We start from the raw sequence: 23,003 nt of genomic DNA on the forward strand, positions 1-23,003 counted from the left end.
ATATACATTTTTGTCATAGTACCCCCAAGAATTTAAAACTAATTTCAAATTTCCCCCCTGGTTATCACTCCTGAGGAGGACTGCATTTCACTGGTTTACACATGTTGTACTATAAGATGTGGACCCTATTGTGTATGTATATACAACAATGAATACCTTATTAGAACTTCTATTCAAGGAAAAGTTTGATGAAGGACATTACATAGTTTTTCCTCCAGATAACTGGCAATTTAAGACTTAAAGTGAAGTGTTTTTGCTAACAGGAGGATCTGCTGTCCACAGGTGTTGATTGGGCACCTGTGTCCAACCGTATTGTGACCTGTGCCTCTGATCGTAATGCCTATGTGTGGACTCTGAAAGATGGTGTGTGGAAGCCCACTCTTGTCCTGGTACGCATCAACCGTGCTGCCACCTGTGTGAAATGGTCCCCGCTGGAGAACAAGTTTGCTTTGGGCAGTGGAGCTCGGCTCATCTCTGTCTGCTACTTTGAAAAGGAGAATGACTGGTGAGCATGGTTAGGATGATTATGATGACCCCAAGCAGAGGTTACGCTAGACTTTTTGTTGTCTAACGTTTTTGACGCCGTCAGTCAAAATGACTGACAGTGTCAAAAATAATTCCATCATATTCTATTTATACATACCAATTTAAAAAAAATAGTAAATGGCGCTGTATCAAGTTCATACGACACCAAAGTGCTTTGCACTACATTCAGATAAGCCAAAAATCATAGACCATGGAGGTTTGAAACTTGGGACCTGGGCACGTCCAAGAAAAAGAAAAAGAGTTTCTTGGAGGTATGTCTTAAAATGCACAGAGAAGCAACTATTTTGGGGAACAGGGCACATTTTTGCCAATTTTCACGTTTACAAACCTTAAACTTTATCAAACTCCTCCTTGGGATGTTGAGGTATTGGTTTAATTCTTGTTCAGTATGCAATTAAGGAGGGGGAGTAAAAGTCAGCAAAATCTTTAGTTTTTGAGAATGTTTAAGGGGCATGGCCAAGAGGAAAATGTATGGTGTGGATTTAGGTTTATGTGTTTTTTGTTAATTTAGTCCTTGTGTTGTGTCTACTCATTAATTGTTCCCAGCTGTTCCTCGTTACCCTGATTAGTCCCCTGTGTATGTTACCCCATCTGTGTCACCTGTTCTCTGTTGGGTCCTCAATGGACTATTAAAGAATATTATGATACATTGACTCAACCCTGCTCTCTCCAGAGACTACTCGAGGTAGCCTCAAAATGTATCGTCAGTCTGCAGGACTGGTCACCTCTAATTCCTACAATGGACTTGACGTTGCTAATGGAGGAGGTTGAATGGCAATGCCAGGCAATGTTTGCAGTGATGATCAGCGAGCCACTTATGCCAGACATTCTGGCCTTCTGCTCTCCATCCTCCTCCACAGCTCCAGTCCTTTCTCTGTCATGAACCAGTTTGCAGCATCAGCCCTAGTAAGTGGGCCTCCCAGTGCTCTGTGCAGAGCTAAGCTAGCCTTCCCAAACCTGAACCAGCTAGACTCCCCAGGCCGCCCTCCACAGCCTCTTTATGGCAGCCTTTTCTTTCTCTCCTCAATAAAAAACTGCCTACTCCTCTATTTAGCCCATGTATTAATATAACATAGAATTCTTGTTTAGTTTCCTCTGTTCTGCATGTCAACCCTAAGCTTGTTTAACATGCCAAAGAAGTCTAAATTTTGGATCAGGGTTGGGCTATTGATTTCAACATTAATCTGCACTCTGCTGCCACACTGGAGATTGGAATTAAAAGAACTGTTTTAGCCAAACTTTAAATGTGCTTTGGAACCAGACATGCTCCAAAGCGTACTGCCCATAAGTCTTCCATATGTTATCAGCAAGATGCATTTAATTCACAGTGTGAAAAGTTGAAAAGTAAACTAATTAAATACGTACAGTGGAAAATGGAAAAACTTTATGTTACAGTATTACTATTGGAAACACTAAGCATTAATTTGTGCCACAAAGTGTAATCAAATACTTTGGGAAAGACCTTTTTCATGCAATATTTGCACATTGAACTTATAAAATTATTTCTATGTTTTTGCCAGTCTTGGCAGGATTTGTACTCCATAATAATATAAATGTGGAGCATTATTTGATAAGCAGATTGTTAGGATTTTCAGCAGATCAGACACAGAGTTTTGTCTATCTCAGGTGGCTGAGCAAGCACATTAAGAAGTCCATCCGTTCAACAGTTCTCAGTCTGGACTGGCATCCCAACAACATTCTACTGGCAGCTGGGTCTGCAGATCTTCACTGCAGGTAAGACCAGAGTCCTGCCTTTATACATCAGCTAAGAAACAAAAACATTCACATTTTTTGTGACAGTTTTAAACCCTTTCTGACTTATTTTTAAAAGTTAATGTTGCTATCTGAAAATGTTCTTTCAGCTTAGATCAGTGTAGCTGTTAAAGCTGCTGCGAAACCAGCAGATGCTATAGCAGCTCTCTGTACTTCTCAGGATTTTCTCAACCTACATCAAGGACATCGAGGACAAACCAGGTCCCACAGCTTGGGGGACCAAGATGCCTTTCGGGGAGTTGCTGCTGGAGCATAAAGACTGTGGTGGGTGGGTGCACAGTGTCTCCTTCTCCGCTAGTGGAGACCAATTGGCCTGGGTGGCTCACAACAGCAGCCTCACTGTGGCTGATGCAGCACAGGGGAAGGAGTGAGTATAGATATTCTTCATCTGAAAAACCAATGAGTGCTAAATAATGCAGTCCATATCGTATTACAGCCTTTCTCATCCTTGTACTCAGGGTAACCCAGCTAGCCACAGACCTTCTGCCACTTCTGAGTGTCCTTTATGTCAACCCTACAGATATTGTTGCTGCGGTAAATTATACCTGCTCACTGCTTGTATGTATTGTGTGATACAGAAACATTTCAGTGTTTGACATATTCAAACACTGGAGAAAACCAAAAAACCTTAAGAACCTGGGATTCTGATAACTCCCAGTAATTTTCCCCTGACTTTAAAATTTTTAAAATGCATTATGAAGACAAACATATTTTCATTGGTGGCTTTGACTTTGACTTGATTTATTCTCCTCTGTCTATTTCAGGGCCACGATTGTTGCCCTTACCTGTTTACCTACACAGGTCCACATGCCCTGGAGTGTGTGAAGAAGCTGGATATCCCAAAGCAGACATCAAAGGGCAGTTTGTCAGCCATGCAGCACTTCCGTAACCTGGACAAGAAGGCCACTGAGGAGGATAACAATGAGCTGGAAACTCTTCATCAGAACAGCATCATGTAGGAGACACTGCCTCTCTCTCTCTCTCTCTCTCTCTCTCTCTCTCTCCCTCCTCATCCTACTATCATCATCAAATTTTAGTTAAACCCCTTTTATTTATATAGATTAAATTCCATTTATCTACCTAGCCTATATTCAAAATATATATCCTCTAAAGGCACTTTGCAAAAAAGGTTAATTCAATCCAATCATACAGACAGATTCAGAGTTAATTTAGATGGCAAAACATGAGTGAATCAATGTTGAAATGTTAAACAGAAACAGTGAATCCACATTGAAGCCTGACATTGAAACAATATTGAAAGTGGTTGGTGACATGACTGACACCATATCAATGTTGATTCAACCATCATCTGAATGTGGATCTATATGCACATTTTAGTTTTACATTAAAACAATGTTAGGACTCAATGCTGATTCAGCCTTCACCTATTCCATCTGCATGCATATTTGTATTGATTTTATACTGAATCAAGAATATGGGATCAATATTGATTCATGTATATTTTTGGTATGATAAGTCTACATCATAACATACCATTAAAAGTTTCTGCCCTGATGTTAAATGCACAATTTTATTGGCAAATGTTGGGCATTATGTCATTCAAAATTCTTTACCATATTTCCAAAAATGTGTGTATACAAACTAAAAACAACATGGCATTAATATTACATTTTATTTAAGATAACAGGCACAGATCTGAAAATATATTTCATTCCTTTTTGACTGTCAAAACAACAATCTATTGACCATAGAATAACAGAATCCATGAGGTGAAGCTTTGTACTGTATGAACCAAGGAAACAGTATGAGTTGGGGTAACTCGGCTCTGGGTGAGTACAACCAGAGCTGGTTGGCATCACTTTGGATGATGCCAACCAAATTGGATTGTTGCACGGCAAACCTCCTGCTCTGGTGCATAGTGAAGCCACTTCTTGACAGTTTTCCTGTAGTCCTGGTCAGTCAGCTTTGGGTCAAACGGCCGAGCAGCAGCTGAAAAATACAAAAATAAGAGTGAGGAAGACAAAAATGTGAAAAATTTTGAAACATGGTTATTGGTCTGAGAACAAACATAGAGACTGTACAGTTCCACTTGAACACTAACTGTTAAATGAATAAGAACACACTAATGAATATTCATGAATATGTATCTTAGACTTAGGTTACTTGATATATATGATCACATTTACCTATTGGACTGCAGCATAGGCACAAAACAATGTAGTTTTTGTTTTCAGTAAACACAGTTAAGATGAGAGTAAAATTCCAAACTTGCAATATTGCAAAAGTGCTCAGAGTAGAATTCAATTCAGAACCAGTTTGCAAACAAGCCAGCAGCAAAAGGGCTGTATGTTTAGGACATAACACTAGTATAAAAAAGGGGGAGGCAGACTGCTCCACTGCTTGTAGTGACTTGTAGACATTTTTATGTCAACACATTGTGCACAGCCAGTAATAATATTTAAAGACAAGAAAATGTACAAAAAAGGAATCACAACTGACTGTTGTCAACGTAGAGTGCTTAATTTAAGACGTGATGAATCCCCGCCTCATAATAATAAAGTTCTCCCACCCAGAGCACAAGGAGGAGGAGGGAAGGGGAAGCATTGCGACAAACATCATACATTAATTCAACACTGATTACCAGTTCTTCCCAACCATGGTCATCAAGGTGCACTGACTACATATTTTTTATGTTCCCCTCTTTCAACACACGCCATTCAGATGATTGCAATTCAGCAAAATCAATTGAAGCAGGGGAATGCCTAAAACCTGCAAATAAAGTGTGCCCTGAGGACGAAGATGAAAAACGCTGGATTAGACGCTGGCTTTTTAATTAGAATTAAAATAGAATTAATAATTAGAATTAAAATGCCAACAACATTGAGCCAATGACATCTTTTCAACGTTGGTTAATTAGATAGAATTTGACGATTGATTGTTGATCCACCGTCAATCGTCGACCTCAACCAAAAAGCAACCTTTTTGTCCATAATTTAACATTGAGTTATTGCTTGCTATCAGCTTTCAACATTTGGTCACTGTTTGGGAGGTACAACTAGTTTGACTTTTGAAAGCATTTCTCACAACTGTAATATGTTTTGACCTGCAGGCAGCTGTGCGTTGTATCAGGGGAGAAATCCAAAGTGGAAAAGTACAGCAGTGTAGGTCTGGATGGAGCCATGGTGATCTGGAATTTTAAGGTACAATGTCAAGTTAAAGCTGTAAGCAGCAATGGGCAGCCCTCAGTGCTCAGCGCCATTCCAGTCTCGTGGCAACTGCCGGAGCTCTAGCACCACCATCCTGCAATCTTTGTGAACACTCGCATCATTCTCAATGTTCTTCGATAGGTAGCGCATTTGGCGAACCTTGCAATTCACCTTCTGTCCAGTTTAATACAAGTCTAGCGGCAACTCTTTATAGTGGGGTTGAAAACCACCCTTCTAGTAAGTGCTGATAACTTTCTGTTTTATGGCGAATGATTGGCAAGGACTTCCCCCAGGCAACCACGTGTGGTTAACAGTTAGTGGATAGAGTTTCAATCATATGTCATGCACAGGGAAAAGCTGGAGGAATAATACTCATAAGAGAATAAAAGAAGCACTAATTTGGAGGCCTAAAATGTGGGACCTGAGTGGTATGATCTAAATAAAACCAAGGTAGCAAATGTGAGCAGGTTTTAAAAACGAGCTGATTAAGATTGACAATTTATTACAAAATACGTCTCTAAAAAAATGCAGGGCAATATCACGCAACCTCTGTGGAAAGAAGCTTGAGATAAAGTCTTAGAGAAGGGAGGTGGCGCATCCTCTCCAGAATTTCTCCATCACTTGGCCAGCGCTCATCATCCAGGGCCTGGTCCTCCCTTGCCAGCATTCCTTTTCGGCCACCTCCAGCGATCACCAACGCTGGGTCTAAGGCATTCTGCCCACACCGCCAGATCTGGGCAACTACACACCTGCCAGCTGTGTGCGATCCGCGTTTACTGGTGCCACGTCTCCCGGATCGGTGCACTTTGCCCCACCGCTTTGCTAGTCCTGCCAACCAACTTCTCCCCGGCTATTGCCGGCTATTGCCGGATGCAACCCTCTGGCCAGCACTCTGTGTCCTTCTCTCCGTCCGCCTCTCTCAACCACTCCACTACCCTTTTTATCCCGCCAATTTCCTGTTTGTATGCTGCTCCGGCGGGCCGTGGGTGGTAATGCCACCCTCAAAGATATACACAAAAAGTGAGGAAACACAGCAAACCAAAAAATAATCTCAAAATAATGTAACAGCAAATGTAAGTAACTTCAAAATATCACAGAAAATCCAAAAAATATAAAAAACACGAAAATAAATAAAAAAAGAGGCCAGATTACCATAGTAAACATATACAAAAACTCAAATATTACTCAAATTGTTCTAGAATTTTTGTATTTTAAAGGAATTCTAAATGGGCGTGGTCAGATGACGTAGAGTTCAAATTTGGTACGCAAGTAGAATCCCTTAAGACGAGAAAAAATGTCTGTTAGAAGTATGTCCTAACCCAACAGAAAGTTAAAAGGGCTGAGGAGCAATTCCAGTTGCTCCTCAGTACTTCTAATTAAATTTTTTTTTACCTTTGTTTTAACTACATATGTGTACAGCAGAACTGTGCACAAGAGTCAGCTCTCACGTTTAGTCAAGAGAGGAGTTGCTGGCCCTCAGGAAGAGCACGGTGGATGCAGGCATAACTGGGGCTAAGCTAAAGACCAGGCTTGCCGATAACCAGAGGCATCGAAAACCAGAGGTTGACCCTAACCTTCGATATGGAAGGTCAACTCACTACCCAATAAGATGGACAAGCTGTCTGTGTTGGAGAAACAGCAGATTTATTGTGAGTGCAGCCTGTACACCCTGACAGAGACATGTCTAATTGGTATCATACTGGATGCTACCATTGCTCTGTGCAGATTTACAATGGTCAGAGTCCATAGGGATGCAAAGACATGTGGAAAAATCAGAGGAAGCAGTTTGATCATCTGACAAGTATAGAGCCAGCTGCTGTCTGTGAAAGAATTCAATGGGTCACAGCACAATTTCAGATGCAATATCTTGAACCTCTCGTAATAATATCTGGAGATTTTAATCATGTCACCATGGATTTCACTCTGACTGGTTTATGCCATGTTGTCAACTGAACAGGATAATCAATTTACTGTACACTAATGTCTTACACCCACGAGTCTTACACTGGTGCCACTAGTGTAAGACTCGTGGGTGTCCAGATACTGTGATTCTCCTTTGTAGAATAATCCACAGAAATAATTGAGCTCTTTCTCAGTGTCGGACATTTAAGGTAAGGTAAGGTAATTTTATTTATATAGCACATTTTCAGCAACATGGCAATTCAAAGTGCTTTACATGAGTTAAAAGGAAATACAAACAAAATAACAAACCAAAGGAAAGAAAAAAAGAGGATAGAAAACTAATCTAATGTTGTTCTAAAGTATGTAAACTAAGTGCTCCTGTTCAGGGTTGCTAAGTATCTAATTCCGTTTCTAAATGGTGAGTACTCTACAGTTTCTGATAAAATAAGCTAAACCTGATCTAATTCCTTTTCTGGGTTAAAAGTAATATAAACTAAGCAGTGACTGTTCCTGTTAAATATTTCTGGATTCCAAGTTCGTAGTTATTCTAATTCTAATTCTGATTCCATTGCTGAGTTGTATAATATTGATCTAAATAGTGCGTATTCCACAATTTCTGATATTACTAATAAATTAAAATAATCCTTTCCTGGGTTAAATAGGGAGAACTCCACTGTTTCTAAAACAAAAAAGAGGAAAGGACACATTAGGGCAGATGACAACATCCAGACAAAACAAAGGGGCAAAACAAAGACATGAGTGAAGGCGGTGACGTCAAAGGGCCACAAAGAAACGTTACTGAGCCTCCTGGCAAAGACCGATAAAGGTGTTGTTTATGTAGGAATGTCCTTAGGAGCGTTCAGCTTCGCAACTCCATGGATACAGGAGGGGGTGAGGAGGAAAGAGCGTTGTGTTTACATATCTTTGAAGACATTAGAGATGTGCAGCCCTTCCAAGGCCACACGGGGAAAGCCAATTCATAAACAGAATGTCTTAGGTTGGGAAGATTATGAATTTCAATCTTCCCTAAAGTCTCTCTGATACATCTCAGTTCCCAATCATCCAGATTAGTTTGGTCGTTCCACTGAGCTGAAATGAGCAACTTCTCCAAAATTGATTTCATCTGGTTAGTGAGTTTTAGAGTCCTCGTCTCTGTCCACACCAACAGTCCGAGTGTTTGCTGGTTCGGCCAAGTCTGTCACAAATTTGTCTAAGCCAGGAATCCACAAGCTCCAAACAGCATATATTCAGGATGAATCCTGCCGGGTGTGTCCCCACAGGACAAGAGGCTCTCCTGTGGCCAGACTTCTTGTYGAARATTTGATCAATTGCATTGAGAGATCGGTTGACCAGATCCATAATTTGTAGATTTGGATGATGTGCAAAGAAAGGCTCCAAAAATATAGAAAAAGACAGGACAAAAACAAAGCAAGCAGGACAGGCATGGGCAGGGAGGGCGTCCGCCTTCATCGAGAGCAAGAGAGAAGATTTAATTTATTTTCCGCTACTCAATCAAATGTCATCGAACTCAGCTGACCCGCACTCAGCTGTTCCCGAACATTCGCTCCTCTCCCCCATCCGGGGAGCCTTTCAAAATAAAACATTTTACATTCTCATAACTCCAATTTTCACGCTTACACATACAAGGCGATTCCCCTGCCCCCACTGGTCACTCATGGGAGCTCACTGCCTCAGATTATCTTAATTTCTGTGTAGACGTGGTGCCGGCCTCAAACCCCTATGACTGTTCGATGTTACCCAAATAACAAACCATAGGTAACACAGGGAGTCATGACTGTCCTCAACCCAAAGAAGGCCTACAGGACTAAAGATGAGAAGATAAAGGCAGCATATAGGGAGGTAAAGCATTGCCTGAAGAAGGCAAAAAACTGCTACAGGAGGAAAGTGGAGCAGAAGCTGAGGGAGAACTGCTTGAGGGATGTCTGGGATGGTTTTAAAACATTACAGTTTCACAAGTACAAAGTGTTTGAAAACTACTAGTTATAACTAGTCCAATATGTTCTACTATTGTTAGTTTTAGCTCAAGGCTTGAGGTAAAATGAAAAATCTTAATGACATTTGACAGCATAATAACACTTGATGATAAAATTTATAACTGGTGATACATGTTACAGTCTACTTGAGGAAAGGAAACATATTAATGACAAATATGGTCTCAACAGTCACAGTTGAGACTAACAACAAATGACAGAGTAATCTAATAATACACAGAGATACATGACATACTTTAAACAATATCAACTTTGTATTAAAAGTGTCCTCATTTACTTAATGACACCTACTGACAACAGTCAAACATTCATGAAGACGCCGTTATGTTCATGACGGGTGTTATATCATGTTTATGACAATGTCATGTCAGTCTTATGCACACCCCTTCAAAAGTGTTACCGCGTCTTGTCGTATGATGTGGTGTGTTGGGCCGGAAACATCTCCAAAGCTGACGTTTCAGGCTGGAGAAACAAATCGGTCAGACTGGTTCAGTCGGCACAAGGCTGGACTCTGGCAACAGTAGCAGGGAGGAGAACGTTGCAGAAACTCTTGATTATTATGGATAATGCTTGCCAACCTCTGCACACTGTTATTAGCGGCCAGCAAAGCGGGTTCTGTGGGAGTTTGCTGCTTCCCAAGTGCAAACTAACAGATTGAGGGACTCCTTTGTCTCTGACACAATTGATCTGTTCAACTCCTCACTAGGAGAGACGAGGGCCGACAGGAGCACAACAGAAACAAACTGACTATAAGATTGGGATGTTAATATTATTATTTTTTTGTTGTTTTATTTAATCCTTTAAGTGTCTGATGCATATCTAGAGTACTGTGTGGGATACAGAAATGACCCAAAGGGATTAATAAAGTTTATGTCTGTCTTTCTATATATTCCTTCCAATGATCAGCACTCATCACATTTATACTGTCAGTTGGTAACGTCGCCTTAGTCCCACTGCTTTTGAACAGGAACTCATCTGTTTTACTGAGTAGTTGTCTTCCTTTTACTCTTTGATTCATACTAATTTAAGCCTGTGTCTGATGACATAGAACAACATGAGGCTGAATGCTTCTCTCAACACTGACATGTGGGTGTGGCAAAATGGCAAAGTCCAATCTTTTGTTATTAGATGATGAGTTTGGTGCATCATCTACTTTGCACCAAACTGGACATGAATGACCTTCATTAACCTCTAAAGAGGCAAATAGAATTATACTGGAATTTGACTCCAGTGTGCCCCATGGAACACTCCAACAGCCATATTTCCCTGATATGTCATCTGTACCAGATTGTTTGAGCATTAAAGGAGCACCGGTACACACATTGGTTCCTTCCACTCAGAGTAGAAACTGAGGATTATTAGGTGACTCCTTCAGCTTCTCCCTGTGTATGATAACCACACATGATGCATTCAGAAGCCTACAGGAAGACCTCACCAATTATTATTAACAATTAACAGGAAGTGAGAATTACTCTTCTGCACAAGATGAGTTTTTAGTCAAACCTTAGAGACTTTTTGCTGGATTCATACTGAACTGGATTCATTGCCATTTTCAAGATTCACCAAATGTTCTGCCAAGGGGACAAGTGAGAGCATTTCCGACAGCGATGGATGGCGAGGCAGGAAAACCTGTAGCCACCAGTCACAGCGGCTGTTTGCTGCTATACTTATCATTATTATTGCTGACTGATGATCAAAACACTATTTTAGGATCATTTAATATGTTTTCTTCCTTGTTTTGCAGGACTGAATCAAGACCAGCCTACTTTTTTTTCTAAAACATCTGCAGAACCATTGTGTTTCATAAACAGACAGTTTTCTGTTCTTTGTTTTTGCTTTGAAGAACTGGAAAATACTATCATCGCTAGGGGAGCTGCATTTTTATGTGGATCAAAAGAATAATAAATAAAGCTTTCTTATTATTTTATATTGTAGCATCATTCTGTGGAGACAGTCCTTCAGAACTGCATACATCAATTACATAACATTCAGTTCCTCATTAGAGACAAGACAATGTACACAGTGTCATTTATAATGACACGTTTACGTTTCTAACCATGTGATCGTCTTGGCTGCAGGGTCGTCCTCCTTTAATGTCATCATTTGCTTCAAATATACTGGACTGACAGGAACAAAAAATATTAGGGCAGAGCTTCTATATTTTGTGACTTGTAGAATGGAATCTTAAGGGATAACTTGTGTCTGAGTGAAAAAAAATCAAAAAAGTTTTCTGACACAGGTATGCAGATTTATTTGGTAATATTTGTTTCAGATCATTTGGGACAAAACTGTAAGTGTAAGATTTTTTAAAGTGTGATTCAAAGAATACAATTTATATCTTGTACTTTAGATTTTGAAGTGGTGTAACTGCTGTTTTGTATTTGTGAAAGATCGAAAAACATCCACCATTGCAAAAACTTTGGAAGTTTTTGTTTTTCCTGAAAATTCAATTCCTCAATTCAAACTTTTGCACTGAGAATGCCTCCGTACTACTTCCTGTCCTTGCTGATCACCCTCACCGACGCGCTCATTTTTTCTGGGTGCAGGTGTCCCTTTGACCACTAGATGTCCTTATTCAATCAATTTTCGCTTGACAGATGCCTCCGGGGGGAGTGAGGGAAAGAAAGGAGGTTCTACTGTTGTCCGTGGCTCGGACGTGTTAACCACGCCCCTCTCATGAATAATAAATACCACAACAGGAGAAGGAGGCTCGTGCCAGAAGGAAATCTCCAGACGTCAGCGCTTGTTCACTCGTGGACAGAGATGAACGGTCATAATATTACCATCCTTGAAGGATAATAATACTCTTATTTCCGGTGATGAAATGGGCGTAGGAATACACTGGAATCCGCCTTATGTACTTCGACCCGCTGGTTTCCGCCGCGTATTTACGGAGGAGGACGGTGACCAACCAACCGGTCATCTACCAGCCACACGTCGTTTTTATCGCACGTGTATTGAGGACAAAACATTAGTTGAGGTGGGTTTACTGCATCTTCAAGGCTTATTTCAGTGTGTGCGTTGTGTGAAACCGAAGGAAGGATGTTATTGTAAAGAGTTTTGTTTCATGTTCGTGTGAACAAATCCTACATGACATCTTTCAAATTCATCAAAACAAAACGCACCCAAGCCTTTGTAATAATTATATTCAAGTAAAAAATGATAAGTGACCTGAGGTTGATACACTGAACAGAATGATCTGGATGTTTAACTTGAGATCAGTAATATTACTTGTGCTGATGGATGTTATAGTCACTTTGTGCTGATCTCAGCAGGTCAGTGCTGAATGACCACAGGGAGTTCATCCATATACTGTCCGTGATGCTACAGTCTCTTTTCTGTGACATGGTGCCTGTAGTGTGTGACTGTTTCACCTGTAGTTGTAAAACAACAACAACAACAACAACAACAACAACAACAACAACACTGTAGTTCTTCTGGGAAGACTGAAAATAGACTAATTGGGCTGGATGTTTGTTAGGCAGCTGGAGATTTATAATTGTTTTGACAGGAAACATCAAACCTTTGTTTGGATACTGCAAGAATAAAGTTCACATTTCTGGCACTGTTGAATTTCACAGTGTAAGTAATATGAACCTGAATTCATATTAAGTTCTTCTTATATACCATGTTCATGGAGAATCTAATACCACATGAACAAATTGTTTATTGAGGTCCTTTGTGTTCCCTGCCTTGTCTTGCTATACAGTAGTAATGCAAATGGATGTAATCCCATAATAATCTCCTTTATCCTGTACTTCATAGTTGGGTTTTAAACCTGCTTCAGTTAACTTCCCCCCAAATATCCGTATGTCTAGTATTAGTTTAATTAGATGACTCACAATAATATAAGACAATCCCCTTGAGTTCATGGTTCCCCCTGGTCAGAATTTCAGAAGTTATCTTTGTTAGGAAGCACACCAACTGCTGCAGCATGCCATAGATCTTGCAGCAACCTCTCTTTCTGACTGTGAAAGTGCAAACTAGTCCCTCTTAAGAGGACGTGAGTGGCCATACATCCATAGGGTCAGCTGTTGCTGATTGGGACTGAACTTTACCCCAGGCACAGCTGGGGTAAAGTTGATGCTCCTTAGAACAAGTGTGGGAATTTATTTCCAAGATTTAAGTTAACTTTATGGTTATTGATTCCAACACCAAACAATTCGAACAACATGTTCCATACAATTTCAGTCCAATTCGGTTTATTTTTGTAGCGCCAATTTACCACTGATGTAATCTCAATGCACTTTACAAAAATGGGTTACTAATCCTGTAAACACACCCAAAACATTACAGAGATTCTGGTACTGGTACCATGTTTTATACTTCTCTGTATATTCCGACTGTTTTTTTTTCTAACAAAAGTAGTTTGCATTTGATTGTAAAATAAAACATGTGTTTTGAACTTTTCACTCACTTTTTAACTGTTGTTTAAAACAAATCTATATTATTTATTTATAACACATTTACTACCCAGTACAGATAATCTGGTGATGATAGTTATAAGAAATGTCCAAATAAACCACATATGTATGTATTAGTATTCTTCCAAGAAAAAGAGAGATTTGGAGGAAGTATTTGTGAAACAATTTCTGTGTGTTGATGCAGTATTTATGTAAATTGATGTAAGTTAAGGATGAGGCCAAAAAAACATGTAGTTTCAGGGTGACACACAGGCCAGCAATAGAACATGCTCCCCATATGGGAGGCCTAGTCTGGGGTTGCAGTCCTGACCTCAGGGCATTTGATGAACATTCGTTTCCCCATTCTCTCTCTGCCACTTTCACATCTAAATAGGGGGGCACTGATCACTCAGCCAGCTGATAAATTGGAAACGATTTCCTCAGTTTTGGGAGATGGGTCATCGACTGATACTTGTGAAAGCGATTTTATCCACCGATCTTATTTACCAAAGGTTTAAATATCAACCACTGCACTCTTTTGCTCTGGCATAGGAGAGGTTTGATTGACAGACCCAGCCACCAGGTCATGTCTGCACATTTGTAGTTAACAATAGTGAAACCACTGTTGCCATCTCAGTGACTTCTTTGCTATATTTAGCAACATTTCAGAAACACAAAAAGTTAGTATCGGCCAAAATTAGAATTGGCAGTTCAGGCTTTTTACAGATTGCTGATCTCTCTCTCTCTGTCTCTCATATTGTGGTGGAAGATCATGTTTGTGTTGTGAGGCAAGGACACCTACAACCTTATACAAATAAAGTTCATATTTCTCACATCTGGTGGACATGGTGGCAATGTTTGCATCTCAAGTTTTATTTGCTTTGTAAATTAGATCCTGAACTAACATGGCGATCTGTAGTGGGCACTTCTGAGAGAAGGCTTACAACGAAATGAATACTACATGGGATCCAGAAGAAAAGACTAAATCAGACTGAAATCCACTGCAGTACCACTATAACACAGCAGAGGCACCGAGGGGAAGAACAGCACTAGTTGGGAGCAGAGACAAAACACTGGCTGATCCTTCCAGCAGCAGCAGAAGCTCTGGAGCTACTCCTCAGTCAGCAGCTCCTAAACTGGAAGAACCCAATGGTAGGTGGTACATAATGTTGAATGATTCAGTACTTTCAATGATTAAAATGTACTGGCGCAAAGTTTAATATTTTGCCATGTCTAATTAGAATGTGTGCAGCTAAGTACAGATTGCACTTTTCTCATTTGTAAAAATGAAGCGTTGTTAAAGAAGAAATTTATCTCTGATCGCCGTGAACTGATTACTAATTTATGCGGTAATTCAAAAACCAATCATTCTGGTGCATTTTGGTTGCCTCAGGATCAATTTATTACTTTCAACTATTTGTTCTGAAACTTTTTATCTATTCGTGCCCATTCCAGTGACTGGTCTTGAAATTAAATTGGAACCAGTCACCCGTTCCAATTTATTTTGGTGATTTGTCTCTTTTGTAATCACTTTTCCAGCAAGAATAGCTAATAATATCTCTGGGCTTGTGCTTTACCAGAATCACAGACATCTTCAGGTTACTGCAGGTTGTCCTGGTGCTCTGCTTGCACAGACTTTAGTTGATCCAGGAATTTGTATTTAATTAAACCATAACGCTCATTTCTAGCTGTTTGTGGGCACATTAAGTTCTATTGGAACATTGTCATTAATGAATATATTTTTATATTTTTATAATTTTTATATCATAGTTTCCCAAAATCAGACATAATATATGAAATGCAAATATGTGAATCTCCCCTAACTTATCAAATTAAGTATACAATCTGTAAAATGGTAGTAAACAGTTTTAGAAAGTTTTGTCATTCAAATCAAATGTATACACCTAAACTATTTATATATAAAGTCTAATTAATGTTTTTGGATGCATGTTTTTGCAGATGACAGATGCAATATTGCAGTCGGAAACCCCAGCATTAACTCCTGGCACAACTGATGAATAATTTGAACCTTACATGACGGATGACTTCACATCTGACCAGTGCCAGTAGCCCCCTCTTTCCCCCCACAACGATTTCATTCATGTGGTCCTGGAGAACGTAGCCATGCTCCACAAAAACTGGGGTTTATGGTGACAAGTTGCACCGAGACAAAGCTGCTACAAAATCAGAAACTAAGCTGTATTTAATTCAACTGAATGAATGACTTTAGCTGATCTCCATGGGCATTGGATGGTGCAGTGTTTAGAGTGAGCTCCGTGTGTATCAAACACCCGGATAAGATGAGCCATTTTTCATAGTTAGAATCAAGATCATCAAAACAACCTTAGTTTGGTCTCCAGTTGATATATTTAAACAAAACTGTTTTGATAACACAGTATTTCCAAAAAATGTTTTCTCATATAGGTAAAGCATAGGTGCGAGGTTCCTTGAGCCACAAGAAGCAGCAAAACTGAATCCTTGTTTGAGAATCATAGCTGAGTCAGTGGCTCAACTTACCCCTAAACTATTTCAACTTTTTTTTGGGTCTACACCTAAAATGTTACACGTTTCTTTGGTTTATGACCTTTTGTTGTAGCTCATACAATTGATATATAAAACCAATTTAAAAAATACCTATTGTGGTCTAAACACATTTCTTATGAAACTTATGTTAGACTAAATTCACTTTCAAGACTGGAAAATTGTTTAAGAAATAAAAGTCTAACCGCTTTAGCCACGTGTTTCTTACATTCACAAGCTTCATTAAATAATACTTTTCTCCTATCTACTTGGTGTCATGATCAACACTTTTTTTTTCTTTGCCGCTTCCTAGAAACAAAAGGTGGCTCAACTCACCCCAGTCTCCCTACGGAGGCTGCAGACTTTGACTCAGCCATTCTTGCTACGAGTCCCATCCTCTGTTTTTTTGCAGCATGTCTTTCCTCCTTCCTCCTTGCACCTTCCTGTCAGATTACTGTCAAATAAAGGCCACTAGAACCAAAACAATTCTAGTACTTTTTGAGTGGAATTTCAAATCTTTATGTATTATTTGTGTGTTTTTTGTGTGTTTGTGTGATAGGACTTCAACCTTGCTGAGGAATTTGCTACAAAGGCTCTAGAGCTGAAGTCCGACTCCTACGAGGCCTTCTATGCCCGAGCCGGGGCTAAACGAAGCCACATGCATCTATTTATTCCATCACAAAAGTTAATCAGTTTGACTCAGAAATTGCTGGTTACATGAAATTAAATTGGCAAAGCAGGTTATAGGCTATTTGTCAAGTTAGTGGAATAGAGAGCATGAAAATATTCGGTGTATTTTCTTTCATTTGTTTGTGATCTTAACCTCTGAATAAAACTATCATGCTTAGTTTTGTAATGGATTCAGATATGACTGATTTTCAGTTAATGCTGGTTGATCTTTGAAGTTTCAGTGATGTCTTCTAAACAGCACAAATGGACATTTCATCAGCACAAACATGCTGACACCAATTTGTTTGACTTGAAGAATGTGTGGGGTTCACTATCATGACTTCAGGAAACTTTTACTAAATTCTTTAACATGATAGTAGCACAAACAAAAACACTTGTAGCGCAAACATTTGGCACCAATTATTAGACAGTTGAGGGGATATGGTTATGCACAAATGTTGGGATGATCACAATGCCTCCTGGATGCCTCCCTTTAAAGGTTTTCCGAGAAAGTCCGGTACAACTGTTTAAACTTTACCTTTAATAACATAAAGTTATCTAATTTTTAAAGTGCATTCAGTAATACTTTTAGAACAAATTTATATCAGTAATGATTTCTTGGTTAATGTCAAGTTGTCATAACAAAGACATTTTGAATAATGTCAACTTTGTATTAAAAGTGTCATAATTTATCGAATGACACTTTATGACAACAGTCATAAATATTCATGAAGGCTTATTGATGTTCATGACAGGAGTTATGACAGTCTTATTCACCCCCCTTCAAATAAAGTGCTACCAGAAGTCCCACTGGGAGGAAGGAGACCACGTCTGGCCAGGAAATGCCAGAATGAGCTGAAAATGTTCAAATACTCAGTGTCACAGTGTCAGTGATTCTGACCCGATCTTGGATACGAAGAAGATGGTAAATGGGTGGATGGATTGATTAATGACTTTAATTCATATTTTACTTCTTTACTTTACATTTCTTTACAAAGAAATGAACCATTGTAAGACATTTTGACAGAGGTCTCTAATAGTGGTGTGTGATTGATCAGCCACTGATCATAAATCAGCCAATTTTCATGAAAATGTATATATGATGGGAATTCCCCGATGACTAGCTGTAGTTGCCGATCACAAAAACTGATCACCCATGTCTCACACTTTGCAGGACGCAGAGATTCCATGTGCAACATATCTCCCTCTTTCCTTCACTTTGCACAAGTGTGCAGCAGCAAATCCTAAGCAATGTCATGTGTAACTTTTATGCTCTGAGTGAATGGGGAAGTTTGTGTCTTGTGATGGAAAATGACTTTGAGGGTGAAGCACATCATCAAGCTAACTGACCAGAGGTGGAACATGCCGAGTTCCATCCGTTCCAGTAGCGGAGGTTCTGACAAACCTCCGCTACTGGAACGTAAGCACAGATGTAGAGCCATTCAAGCTCCACCAGACAGTGGACTCTCACATAGAAGGTCTGGTTAAAGCTGCAACATGTAACTTAAAAACAGACGTTTTTATGTATTACAACTTGCACTACGTCCTAACATGAAGCAGAATCTGTGAAAAAAATCAAGTTGATTTGCCTCCTCCTTGTATTCTGAGGAATACTCCATTTGGTTAGGAACAACCAATCAAAGCCAGGAGGCGGGTCTTAGCGCTCAGTCACTTTTGACATTGCGCAACAGTTTGCACTGACTGCAAAACTGACCGAGAGGATTCTCAGTCACTTTTGATTTAGTAACTTAGGATTGTTTATTTGAATGCAACCTGTATTTGACTTTGAACATTTCATTTTTTACTTGCAACACAGAGACACACAACCATCCACACACACACACACTCACACCTAGGGGCAATTTGGAGAGGCCAGTTAACCTGACAGTCATGTTTTTGGACTGTGGGAGGAAACCGGAGTACCTGGAGAAAACCCACCATGCACAGGGAGAACATGGAGACTCCATGCAGAAAGACCGGGAATCAAACCCAGAACCTTCTTGCTGCAAGGCAACAGCTATGCATGTATACCTATATGAAAAAACAAAACAGCCACTCCATGTGATCATTATTGGTGATTGGCACTGACTGGTGATCGTTATTGGAATCGGCAGCAAAAAACCTGATTGGAGCACCTCTAGTCTCTAGCACATCTGAAACAACTTTCTTTGGAGATTTATAATCAGGTCAATTGTCGCCCCTCCATAGAGAGGCAAGACAAAAGAGGATAACAGCTAAAAAGATTAGAAAACACAGGGTGAAGTTACTTATTTGTAGAAGAAATTGTATGAACGAGTTCAGTATGGGCTGCACAGTGGTGCAGCTGGTAGAGCTGTTGCCTTGCAGCAAGAAGGTTCTGGGTTCAATTCCCGGCCTGGGGTCTTTCTGCATGGAGTCTCCATGTTCTCCCTGTGCATGGTGGGTTTTCTCCGGGTACTCCGGTTTCCTCCCACAGTCCAAAAACATGACTGTCAGGTTAATTGGCCTCTCTAAATTGCCCCTAGGTGTGAGTGTGTGTGTGCATGATTGTGTGTCTCTGTGATGTCCTGCAACAGACTGGTGACCTGTCCAGGTGACCCCGCCTCTCGCCTGGAACGTTAGCTGGAGAGGCACCAGCACCTCCTGACCCCACTGAGGGACAAGGGTGAAAGAAAATGGATGGATGGAGTTCAGTTCCATTTTCTATGTTTCTTTGATCTTCTTTAAAATGCTCTGTTTTGTTGTTGGTGTCCCTTCAGACAGTTTCATGCTGCGTTGGAGGACCTGATTGAGGCCAGCCGTCTATGTCCATCCAACAGGGAAATCCAACGTCTTCTGTCTCAAGTGAAAGAAGAGTGTCAGCGAGTTTCACAGCAACAAAGCCCTCCCTCTGCTTATCAACACCAGATGGTGATGTCCACCAGTGAAGCCAGGTGTAGGGATTCCAACCGTCTTCATGTGCAGAACATGGAAAGCTTTAACAGGGAAGATGAGGAAGTGGAGAAAGAAAAAGATGGGTATTTCAGAGAAGATGAAGACTTTTCGTCCTTTCTTCCTCCTCACACAGTTCAAAGTCTCGACACCCATTACTAACCCGGACTGAAATCACCATCTTCTCTCTCTCCAACTCATATGCATCAGTGCCCCTCTAGTCCCACTCATTTAGCAGACCTCTCTTCCCCCATCCATCATCATGTTAGTGTTCCTTCATCATCCCTGCAGCATCCACAAAGAGCTGTCTCAATGTTTAAAAGTGGAGGACAACACCACCTTCAAACTTTCTCAGTGCTTAGCCCAACAGATCATAATCAGGGCAGGCATCAGAACAACCTTGGTTCTGATCAGAAATCCCTGCTAAAACGCAGCCCTCCCAAAAGCCAGTGGCTCCAGCCAGCCAAGCTCCTCAGTCCACTCTGATTTGGTTTTAGGGAGTTCTGCCTCCTCCCAGTTTATCAATCTTCCTGGAGAGTTAGCAGAGTTATGGGAAGGCTTTTACCCTAGACCATTTCATGTCAGACATGGCCCACTTGTCCGTGGCAGTGTCGGTTCCAGAGCATCTTATGTTTTGGAAAATGTGGGTCTTTCACTTGTTTGCCAGACACAAGCAACACCTGTGCATGGCAGAGGAACAGCAGCGGACAGATTGGTAGTAAATGTTTTTAGCCAGCCTCAACAGTTCAGCCGCAACCAGTCTAAAGCAGCTTACTACCCAATGGAAGTTACAGAGGCAGCTATGGGCAATCAGTCACTGCAAGACTTTAACTATCAACATCAGGGTGGACTTCATCTCCCTCTTAATGCCCACCCGACCTCCACCTTCACTCCTCCTCCCAGGTCTCTTTTACACTCCCAGAGTGTGAATGTGCGCTTTTCTTCCAACACTGCAAGTGGGCTGCTAACTAATGAAGGTCAAGGTTTCAGGACGTCAGTCTCTGCCCAGCACATGGATCTACCTTTAGAATCTATGGGAGATGCTTATGGTTGTCATGATTATCCTTTTCTTAATTCCTCTCTGGAGTCAGAGATCAGAATGACTGGAGGAGGGACATATCCTGGAGAGGCAGGACGTTCTTCCAGGAACACACCTTTTATGGGCATTACAGACAAGTCGGTACGGGTGCAGCAGCAGTTTCCTTCTAGTTCAGCGTCCTCCCTCAGCCTCTCTCGCTCCTGGGCTGTTTCTTCAGTCGACACAATTGTCACGTCACCTAGCAAAAGCCCTACCAACCAGAGAGGCTTGGCTCCAGAAGCGCCATTATCTAATGCCTACTATAATTGTAGCAACAACAACGCTCACAACAGCCACCTCCACCTTGCACAGGTCAAAATGGATCTGTGCAAGGTGGTCCCTAGTAACCCCCAATGGAATGAAGATTCGGGGCAAGTTTCAAGTCAGAACCCTTCCTATCTTGATGTGAAGGTTGCCCAAACACTGCCGGTTAGGCAAAACTGCTCTGACAGGTCAGTAGAAAGGATTGTACCTACCTCTCCTGTCAAACCAAGAAGACCCTTTGTTGAGTCAAATGTGTAAAGAAGAACAAAAAATAAAAATGGTTCAAAGGATCTCATCGGAAAGTGTTTTTTAAGTTGGGGTTTGGAATTAACTACTTAAAATAAACTTCCCTCAGAAGTTAAAAAGTCAAATGCACAACTAAAATCCCAAATAGCACTCACTTCCAGGTTTTGGTTGGACAAGATTGCACTTAACTGGACATTGTCGCCAGAATCCAGCAGAATTCTAAGAGAGTCTAAAGTATATTCTAAAATTTTGAAGAAAATCATAACTCAAAAGAACACTTTCCCAATTGCTGCACTGAAGTTCTACATTCAATATCAGTTTTTAAATGACCAGCACACACTGTAAGCATTTAATCTTGCATTGAAGTTTAACAACCAATAACATTTTACCTGGTTTGGTATCTTCAGGCAGAGCAAAGAATGATTATTGGGGGAAAAGAAAAACAAATTCTCAATCATCAAAGCCACACAATGGTAGAGGAGTATTATGTGAAATATATTCCTACTTGTTTATTTTATTTTTATTTATTTATTTCTTTTGCTGAAGACAATTTTTACATTCTGTTCTTTCTATTGGTTCTAAATTCTGCAGACCCTCCTGACTTACAATAATAACTTATTTTTATATAGATTGGAAGAAACAATATACCATCACCCAGGCATGTGCAGAGGGGGGAGCTGGGGGGGCTTGAGCACCTGCCCTTTTTGCTCCTTGCCCCAAGTGCCCTTTTGGTCAATTTTAATTTTATTTATTTTTTTGGTATTATTTCCTAAGCCCTCTTCTGACACATAAAAACATGTGCTAAAATTCTTAGCTTTTTTGTTTCTTTTTTGTATAACATAATAAGCCGGTCACCTTGTTACCTTTGACCTTTTGCCCGTGACGCATGACACAGCTGCCTCTCCTCTCGCGCAGTGAGATAAGGCGGCTAACTGGAGCTCAACGTAGCGAAGTTCCAGATTACAGAACAGTTTTTGGTGAATTAAAAAAAATTTTTTTGGTGAATAAAGTGAAGTAGTTATTATTATGTGATCGGTATCGGTGATCGGCCCTCATGGCTGATCGATATCGGTATCGGCAGAAAAAAACCTGATCGGCACATCTCTAATTTCAACACTTTTAAAGTGTCTATATGGGTCCACACCAGAAAGTGTTAATTTAACTCTTTTTGGAGAGTTAGTACCTTAACTCTTATAAAGTGTCAGATATCAAATCTGGTGAAGTTAATAATTTAACACTTACTAACACTAATTTAGTGTTAGATCTTAATATTAACTTTCAGAGTATTTTTTTACTCAATAAGTTATTTGTAATTAATATTAAATAGGTATTTTATTGTTTTGAACTTTTAAAAATTCTTTGGAAAATAAACATTTAATAAAGAGGCAATAATTTTCTCAAATGCATTTATTTCAAAATATGCACCATAATTACAAAACATATTACAACATGGAATAATGTGCATATTTCACATGTCACTTTCATTCACATATTGCTTATTAAAAGGTCTGAC

General features: G+C 40.1%; 1 protein-coding gene and 1 pseudogene across 3 annotated transcripts in view; both read left to right on the plus strand.

Moving 5' to 3' along the window:
* LOC103468132 (actin-related protein 2/3 complex subunit 1A) overlaps nucleotides 1-11,327 on the plus strand; it is a 15,808-nt gene extending 4,481 nt beyond the window's left edge. For 2 of the 3 annotated variants that reach the window (XM_008414992.2, XM_008414993.2), the window contains exons 4-10: nucleotides 283-505; nucleotides 2,173-2,280; nucleotides 2,480-2,686; nucleotides 2,778-2,853; nucleotides 3,084-3,274; nucleotides 5,390-5,480; nucleotides 11,145-11,327. In XM_008414992.2, the coding sequence (XP_008413214.1) occupies nucleotides 283-505; nucleotides 2,173-2,280; nucleotides 2,480-2,686; nucleotides 2,778-2,853; nucleotides 3,084-3,274; nucleotides 5,390-5,480; nucleotides 11,145-11,150 (902 nt within the window). In that variant the 3' untranslated portion in view covers nucleotides 11,151-11,327. The remainder of the gene's footprint in view (nucleotides 1-282; nucleotides 506-2,172; nucleotides 2,281-2,479; nucleotides 2,687-2,777; nucleotides 2,854-3,083; nucleotides 3,275-5,389; nucleotides 5,481-11,144) is intronic. The other variant, XM_008414994.2, reaches the window with a different exon arrangement.
* Nucleotides 11,328-11,421: 94 nt separating this feature from the next.
* LOC103468131 (protein TANC2-like) lies at nucleotides 11,422-21,534 on the plus strand (annotated as a pseudogene).
* The last annotated feature ends 1,469 nt before the right edge of the window (nucleotides 21,535-23,003 follow it).

Source organism: Poecilia reticulata, linkage group LG8, assembly GCF_000633615.1.
Source record: "Poecilia reticulata strain Guanapo linkage group LG8, Guppy_female_1.0+MT, whole genome shotgun sequence".
Taxonomy (NCBI): Eukaryota; Metazoa; Chordata; class Actinopteri; order Cyprinodontiformes; family Poeciliidae; genus Poecilia; species Poecilia reticulata.